Raw genomic sequence first — 8,953 nt, forward strand, 5'->3', positions numbered from 1 at the left:
AGGAAGTAGGGGATATGATGTTTACCAGGGCGACAGTTGGGGTAACTAGAAACAATGGACACAAGTTAAAAGAGAGCAAATTCAGGCTGGACATCAGAAAAAAGTTCTTTACAGTGAGGGTCGCCAAAATATGGAATAGGCTTCCAAGGGAGGTGGTGCTGAACCCTTCCTTGGAAACACTCAAAAGGACAGACACCTGGCTGGGGTCATCCGACCCCAGTGCTCTTTCCTGCCCAGGGAAAGGGGTTGAACTCGATGATCTAATAGGTCCCTTCCAACCCTAATAACTATGAAACTGCTTCCTCCGTTGCTTGGGCAGCAACAGCAGCCAAAGTCTGCTGTTCCTGCCTCTGTCCCACGGGCTGGGGCACTGCAGTTCACTATGTGGGAAGCTGAGGGCAAGTGTTGGGGAGGGGTGTGCATGAGGGAGGGGAAGGAGGTGGATTACAGCCATGCAGTGCAGGAGTAGTGGAGAGGGAACAGTGCAAATGACAGGGGAAGGGGTTGCCTGCCCTGAAGGAGGAGAGAGGATGCCTGCAGGGGCACACAGTACAGTGGCAGGGGGAGCATCTGTGTAGCCTGATGTGGGTCCCAGGGTTTTAGAACTTGGACAGCCCTGGTAAAGATGTTAATCTGTTTTACAGAGAGGGAATCTAAAAGCACATGGAGGCTAAATGAGTTAGCCTAGGCCACACAGCAAATCAGCTGCTGTCAGAAGCTGGCACTTCCTATCTCCTAAGCATTAGGAGCACTGCCTCATCATAAAAGCAAAGCTGTGCAATATGTTACTTGTGTTCATCCTGCTCCTTTTCTCACACCAAGTCTTTCATCTCTAATTCACCTCTTCCCCCCTTCACCTGCTTTTTATTTTTCAACCCAGCTGAGATTTGGCCTTAAATTGGCCTTCATCAGTTTATTTTTGTTGTGTTTTCAGAGTGTCCTGGTGCTGGTCCTCCACACACCATGTATAAGACCTGGTTTTAAACTTCCTCAGACCAGGTGGATAAAAATTAAAGATGCCGGTGTGGAAAAGGTTGTTTTCCTCTTTCAATCTATGAGTAAGAAAATAGGTTGGAGAGGCCAAGAGCTACTAATTCCAACATCTTGCAGGAAGTAAAAGCTTGATCTAATCCAAGGGCGAGAGCAGGGAGTGAGGACACAGCTCTCCAGAATTCGATGCCTGACTCAGGCACTGACAGCCTGTTAGGCCATGGGACTGTCATCAAATCTCTCTGCCACAGTTTATTCAATAAAAATAACAAGGTGATGCTTTTTCTTTGTTCTCACATCCATGTTTCACTGTCATTTTATGGAAATACCTGGGTCACAAGGAGCTCAACACACTCACCTGTCAAAATTCTGAATCAGGGGGAAGAAGAAGTGCCCAGCCACAGAACTGAATTTATTTGGGGCACAAACAAGCTCCACTTGAGACTGGCCCTGCCCAAAAGAAAAAAAAATTGAAAGGGAGAACACAGCTAGAGGAGTAAGGGCCTTTGTTGTCCTACTTGTCCACTGCTGGCAGGGATGGGAAAGGATCACAACAGCATTTTTTGTCACTAAAGCATCAGTTGTCTTCCCGATACATCTCCATTACTCACCAACCCCACCCCAGATTCATGTCTAGCTGACAGACCTACAATGGGCCAACAGCCTACCTACCCTATATTCTAATTCACCAGAGTCAGCTGTCCATTTCAGAACACTTCTCTTCCCTATGGACACAGTGTGTACCCAGTCCTATGATATAGGGAGGGGAACAGGAGGCAAGGAATATCAGCACACAAAGGACAGTGGGGCCAGAAATACAGGAAAGTACCTCCCAACATGAGATTTAGTGCAGTTTTGCAGAGGGCTAGACAATTACTTTACTTCTTTCCATGCAAGGCGTAAGTGGGAACTTAGGGCTAATAGAATAAAGGCAGCTGGATGCTAGTATAGGATTAGAGGAAGGGGAGTTGGGATGCAAAGGCAGAGGATAAATCTGAGAGCAGCAACTGCAGAATGAAAACAGTGCAGGACAGAGACTTCAAGATACAGTCCTTTCCCAACATAGGCAGATTGTTTCCACAGATTCAGGTCCCACATAATTAAGTTACCCAACATTTGCTGACACTGCATTGAACCCAAGTTCTTAGATAGGTTTGTGACAATTCCTAGATTCCCCTTTTGTAGCTGTAGTGGCATGAGACATTATTACATTTCCACTGTCAAGTAACCTGGTCTCACCTTTGCAAATCTCCGGGTCTTACTTTTGATCCTCTCATCCACAATCTTTCTCCAGTCTTTGGAACTGTCACTTCCGGGGAGGATCTGGATGCAGGGAGTCTGGATGCTGGAGGGTTTGTTTTTACCAGGAGCTTTGGGTCGAGAGAGCTCCTGAGCTGCCAAGGCCAGAACCTAGATACACAGAACAAAGCTTCTTTTTTTGACCCCTCTTAAGAAGGAATTGAGAGTGACAGTCACCTGTACCTGAGCTTCTGAGGGGATGGCACGGGCACATAAGACCCAAGAATATTGGGGTGAAATAACTGACCTTACACATTTAATGTGATCAATGGCCTATTATATGAAGGCTTCAGGGAGCATTTAGCTGAGACACTCCCCCTTGAAACAAGACAATGGTTTCTTTCCTAGGTAGTTAGTCTCATGTTGTGGCAGCCTGTGGGAAGGACTTGCTTCTTAAGAAGTTAAGTAGACAGAGTAAACATGCCTTAGGGATTGTAGGAGACTCCCCATCAACCACAGACAAGTCACTGCCCCCATGCTCTGCATTATGCCTCTTGCTAGTCCACCACATACCATAAAGAATAATGTACAGCAGTGCTAAGAGTTGAAAGTGATGGCCATTCCCTACTTTCTGCTCAAACCTTGCTCAACCCAGTCTCTTTTAAAATTAGAAGTTACCTCTGCTTATGGATACAGGGTTTTGGTACAACAGGCAGTTGCACAAGAGTGTAGGTCTCTTGAGAATAAAAAAGGAAGGAAGAGATGTGTGCCACTTACATCCAGAATGTCCATGCGCTGGCGGAGGCTGTAGTTCATGGAGTAGAACTGGGAGGTCAGATACTGTGCCACCTGCACAGAACCAGGGAACAGCAGCATGAACCAGAACCTGAGAGGAACCTTCCCCCAATGGCCCTACCCATACTCCACTCCACAGAGGAGAAATCCTGCTAGTAACAAATCAGGACCACCCAGAAACAGGGCAGTGCAGAAGAAATTCAGGGGTTCCTACCTCCAGACCCTTCCAAAGGAGACTAAAGAAACAACAGGACTTTGCCATTCCACAGGCAAGGGTCTCAAAACACTTTGCAGTCCGCTGTGGGGTGGATGAGTAATGCATCACAGCTCTGTGCCACCAATCCCCTCTGGGAGATCAGACCTTTTCATAGGTCAGATCTGGCTTCTGAGCCGCTGACCCTTGTTCTGTACAATCACTTTGTATCCTCCACAGCTTTGGCCTGGAGCTTCTTTACTGGAATTTCCCCCCATCGTGCCTTGGCAGATGCTCCAGGGCGTGGCCCAACTCTGTGTGTGTGTGTGCGTGCGTGTGTGCGCGCGCACACGGGGAGAGGCAACAAGCAGGAGCTCGCTGCATAAACTCAGCCTCCTTCCTACCAAAAGGCTACCACTCAAGTCCTTGAGCCCATACTTATCATGGAGGGAAGCAGTAGCACAGGGACTCACTGGTATTGGATCTGTGATGGTGACAGTCACTAGGGCTTTCTGACGGAGTTCCACAAAGTCATCAATGTAGGTCTTCTCCTCCAGGTGCAGCAGCACTTTTGCCAGCTCCACACTCACCTGCACAAAGCACAAGAAAAGAGAGGTCCATATGCTGGGCTGCTGGCTCTCCCCTCAGAGGGTTCACAAATTGCTATCCAGATCGATGCTCTCCATCTTGGCTGCCTCTCTTATCATAGGGATACAATAGGAAATGCAGGGCCAGAGAATCAGACTTCAGTCTATTATATGCAGCAAAGGGCAGGACAAACAAGGCTATCATTGAGATAGGACTGCTTGAAGCAACAATAAATGCTTGAGTTTACTTCTCGAATTAGATTTTTTTCCCACAGGGCTTTCAGAAGGATCTCAGTGAAGACTGTAACCCATGAATCAAGTGGACAACACATGCTACCTAATAGATGGCTGACAAGAGGATAAGAAACTAAAACTGTTCCTAGTTAATGGTGTTATGCTTCTGGCTCAGTAGGTAAAGGCTTATGCTTTTGGCACTGAAACTTCTGTGTTCAGTCCCCACTGAAGACCTCACATCAGTGCCCCTTATTCTCTCTTCCCAAACAGGGTCTGCAACTTGAACAGTCCCACCCAGACACCCTGGACAAGGGACCAGCACTTGTGGAGTCAGAGCAGAAAGAATAAGTCTGAGGGAGTGCTGGGTACAAACATTTTGTCTTCTGATCCTTGGAGATGCACTTACTTTAGCTTCATGGTTACCTTACAGGCACCTCAACCTAGAGCAAGGCAGGCAATTTCAAATGCCTTCCCCAGCTAGGAGCTATCTGGAGACACTGCCTGCCCACTCTCTCCATTCCAACTGTGAGAGGAACCCAAAATAAAAGAAACCCAAAACGAGAGGGAAAAAAGAACCAACTGCTTTGCTGCTATTGATCCAGGTCTTTCTCTTGCTCTGCATCATCTCCATACTCAGAGGCAATTCTTGGACACAAGTTCTGAACAGGTCAACTCAGCCTGACCAGTCACTCTTTCAGTGAGCTGGGTTATGCCTAGCTTCCAAAGGGAGAGATAGTAGCACTGTGAACACAGTCTTAGCCCATGTAGTTTAGCCCATGGTAATTCTCAGCCCATGTGGTTTTACCTCTTGTGTAGCAGCTGTATTCCTTTGAATCAAGGTCTCCAGAACCCTCATCGTGGCCTCCCATTTGTCCATGTCTTCAGGTCCAGTTAGGACTAAAGGTGACAAAAACAACCACTTAGCTTTGCCAACTACCTGAAACCTTCTGTTCCAAGAATATCAATTCCTCCCTTTCTCTCTGTTCCCTAGGAGAAAGATGTCACTGATGCCAGACCTGAGAATTCAGTATGCCTGACCTGCTGGATCACAAAGTCACAGTACTCTCCTTGCTCTAACTGCTCTCCTCTTCCAATACAAAGAGCCAGCAGCAAGCAAAGCACTAGGAACTAAGTCAGGGTTATGCAGGAACTTACATAGTTTAAAGTCTAAGCCCAAAGTTCTTCAGTACTGCAGCAAGATGGCAGATGAAATTTGTGGCGTGCACAGTTGGGGGCACTATTACGCAGAGCCACCTGGCTCACCATGCCAGGTCCAAAACCACGCTTTGGGAGTCTCCTTTTGGGAACCTATAGCCGGCTGTCCCACTTCCTGGAGAACACCCGCAAGCCTGCGGTAATGCTGTCACCACATGAGCACGTCTCTGGTAAGGCTCTTTGGAGCCTGGGGCAGAGACCCTGCAAACCTTGGGGGTGCTTTGCCCACAGTAATATTTCTGGGTACTTCTTTGAGCCCGAAGTATCCCAAGATAGCATCAGGTAGAACTGATGGAAAATAAAATTAAAAACAAACAAACAAACAAGACAGACAACCTCTGTACAGAAGTTGGGCACAGTGGTCTGTTTAAGACATGACTGGCCTACACATACATCCTAACTCCTGGCTAGTTTCTACGTTTTTACTTGCAGTAAATCTCCAGGCAGAACCCTAGGCATTTGCTTACCACTTTCAAAATGCCCACCGGAAAGAAGAGCGAGCTTTCCCTCTCCTCCTAGGAATTTTATCTGGCCAGGTCACCTAATTTACCAGCCTGAACCAAGAAGAAAACCAGGAGAGAGCGTGGTCACTTGGCTTGACCTAGCTGAGGGGCAGAGAGAGGGGAGGGGAGAAATAATCTAAACTATACCTACACAATGATGGGCTCTACCTTTGCTTTCCTGTGTGGTAACAGTAGTCTTAAAATCATTGTGGATACATTGCTAAAAAACATCAGTTCAGTGATCAGCAGCACTCAAAAGGGCAAAGAAAAATGTTGGGAATTATAATGAAGGATTATTATGTCCATTTTATAAATAAATCTATGGCGTGTCCATACCTTGAATACTGCATGCAGTTTTGGTCCCCACACCTCAACATGAATATAAAAGAGCTAGAAAAGGTACAGAGAAGGGCAACAAGGGTGATCAAGTGTATGCAGGGGCTGCCATAAGAGAAGAGACTAAATAGGGTAGGACTTTTCAGTGTAGAAAGAGACTCTTGAAGGGGAGACTTGATAGAGGTTTACAAAATATTAAATGGTTCAGAGAAAGTAAACAGGGTTTTATTATTAACTGTCTCCTAAAATAGTAGAACTAGGGGACATAAAAACCTATTAGGAAGTCAATTTAAAACTAACTCGAGACACTTCTTGTTCACATGGCATCTAACTACGGAACTCTTTGCCACCAAATGTTGTGGAGGTCCACAGCTTAAACCAGTTCAAAAGGGAGCTGGACAAATTCTTGGTGGAAAGGCCCATGAGCAGGTACTGAACACAGCAGACAGGGATACAACTCAAAATCTGTACTTCTTAAACCTCCAATGGCTGGAAGCTACAGTGGGAAAGAAGTAGGGGGAAGAAGGTTCTGGACATGCACTGTTCACCCTCCCAATCAGCATCTACACACTGACACTATGTAAGAAACTACTGGGCTAGATGAACCCATGATTTGACCCAGTAAGTGGCTGGGGTTCTCATGTTTCATGACTTCTTTGAGTCTGCTCATGAAAACCAGCCGCTAGATGAACCCATGATTTGACCCAGTAAGTGGCTGGTGTTCTCATGTTTCTTAACTTCTTTGAGTCTGCTCATGAAAACCAGCCTTCAAAAAGCCCCACCTCAAAACAATCTAACAACCAGGCATAAGCTCCAATAGACTCTCCACGGTTCAACAGACTATCTAGAATCTCCTACCTTCAATACAGTCCCGGATATACAAAGGAGCTTTTGTCTTCTTCAGTTCCTTATCGGCAGACATGTCATAAGGGATGAAGTCGTCATCACTGTGATGGAAATGAAGTTGAGAATTAGACCTCCACTTTCCCTTTGTCCAAAGGGGGTGTACTCATTCTTCCTCCCTTCTCATACTTCCACCAAACAGTGATTTATCCAACCTCCAAGAACTCGGCCAGCAATGCAAGGGTTGGCTGCTTAACACAAAGCTGGTTAAATACTCCCTAAAAGCAGGACATGCACCTTTGATTTTAGACATTTTTGTTACCATAAACATAAAAATCATTCCTAAATTAAACCAGACATTTGGGACTAATAGTCGACAGTGCGAACTTAGCATCTTGGGGTGGGGGTTCAGACAAGTGTTTCAGGGGAATTAAATACAGTGCAACTGAATAGATGAGGAAGTTCTCTGCACAGAAACACTTGGTTACATTATTATTTCAGCCAGATTTTTGTTGTCCTCTGGCCTTTGCAAGCTAACGTGAAGTATAACAGGATGATCACAGCCCCACAAAGTATGGTCTACTACATAACAAAAGTCTGCTTTTAAGACTTTTTCAATTTTGATCCATCAACAATTTTTCACACCACCACCCACTTGAATCAAAACTCCTCCACACCCTCTGCTGCAGAGAGGGAGAGATTCTGGTACTGCCAAGGGGCCTGAAATTAACTGTTTCAGCCACTAGCCAACAGTGCAGCACAAAGAAAAATTCATTGACCCTAAAGCAACAATACTGTAGAAGGGATTTGGGACCAGTGATTGGTAAATTAAGTAACCAGCTGGACTACCAAGATGAAAAAAAGTCATTTGCCTTAAATAAAACATTTCCATTTCTGCTGCAGACAATGGCAACTGTAACTCCAGTCTAAAACTAGCCAAGCCAGATTCATCCAGCAACCTCTCTCTATTAAATAGCACATTTTTAAATTAGACATTAGCGTACAATTCCTTTGCAGTCTAGCTTGGGTGTGCTATTCCCAATGCTTTTCCAAACCATGATCCTGAGGGAAGACTCCTTTCTGTCTGGTTTTTGCACATTTCAGAGAGTCAGGGTGTCCTCTCTGCTGTTCTGGTTTCAAAGCAGACAAATGTTTTACTGACAGAACTGCTCATCCCTTACTGTCACTGCCCACGCACCTGATGCAGGCTTATTTTACAGCATACAGATCAAGGCCACATTGTCCTTCGATGTACAGAGCTCTCCTACACTCCAGTGACTGAGCTGTCTGCTTTAATGATCATGAGGCAACATGACATGCAAAGGTTTGGATGGCAGTAGGATTGGGTGTGGTCAGATGCCTGAGCCACTGCAGGCATGTGGCTGGATTTCCAGAACCAAAACTGCATGTCTATTCACGTGCTTATTGGTTCAATCTATGCAGCTTAGTCTAACCTGCAAAATCGAATTTTTGCATGGGCCAACAGTGTGGGGAAGCAGTCAGGAAGGCCAACTGTACCTTGTCATGCATCTACAGATGCATCTCAAGCAGGTCCAAGGAGGTGATCCTCCCCCTCTATGTGGCACTGGTCAGGCCACAGTTGGAGTACTGCATCCAGTTCTGGGCACCGCACTTCAGGAGGGATGTGGACAACGTGGAGAGGGTCCAGAGGAGGGCCACCCGCATGATCAGGAGTCAGCAAGGCAGGCCCTACGAGGAGAGGCTAAGGGACCTGAACCTGTTCAGTCTCCACAAGAGAAGACTGAGGGGGAATCTAGTGGCTGTTTACAAACTAGTCAGGGGGGACCAGCAGGCATTGGGGGTATCCCTGTTCCCCCGAGCACTACCAGGAGTGACAAGAATAACGGTCACAAGCTGGCAGAGGATAGATTTAGGCTAGATATCAGGAGGCACTACTTCACTGTCAGGGCGGCTAGGATCTGGAACCAACTTTGAAGAGAAGTGGTGCTGGCTCCTACTCTGGGGGTCTTTAAAAGGAGGCTGGAACACCTCGCTGA

General features: G+C 46.4%; 1 protein-coding gene across 9 annotated transcripts in view; it reads right to left on the reverse strand.

Moving 5' to 3' along the window:
* Positions 1-8,953, reverse strand: part of TMEM204 (transmembrane protein 204) — a 115,553-nt gene that overhangs the window by 93,128 nt on the left and 13,472 nt on the right. For all 9 annotated transcript variants that reach the window (XR_003094037.1, XM_025204199.1, XM_025204194.1 and 6 more), the window contains 6 exons: positions 6,951-7,039; positions 4,844-4,935; positions 3,691-3,807; positions 3,007-3,078; positions 2,230-2,400; positions 1,349-1,440 (listed from right to left, as the gene is read on the reverse strand). Coding sequence is in view for 8 of the 9 variants with exons in the window: in XM_025204199.1 (XP_025059984.1) it covers positions 1,349-1,440; positions 2,230-2,400; positions 3,007-3,078; positions 3,691-3,807; positions 4,844-4,935; positions 6,951-7,039 (633 nt within the window). In the remaining variant the exon portion in view is untranslated. The remainder of the gene's footprint in view (positions 1-1,348; positions 1,441-2,229; positions 2,401-3,006; positions 3,079-3,690; positions 3,808-4,843; positions 4,936-6,950; positions 7,040-8,953) is intronic.

This window comes from Alligator sinensis, unplaced genomic scaffold (assembly GCF_000455745.1).
Source record: "Alligator sinensis unplaced genomic scaffold, ASM45574v1 scaffold404_1, whole genome shotgun sequence".
Classification (NCBI taxonomy): domain Eukaryota; kingdom Metazoa; phylum Chordata; order Crocodylia; family Alligatoridae; genus Alligator; species Alligator sinensis.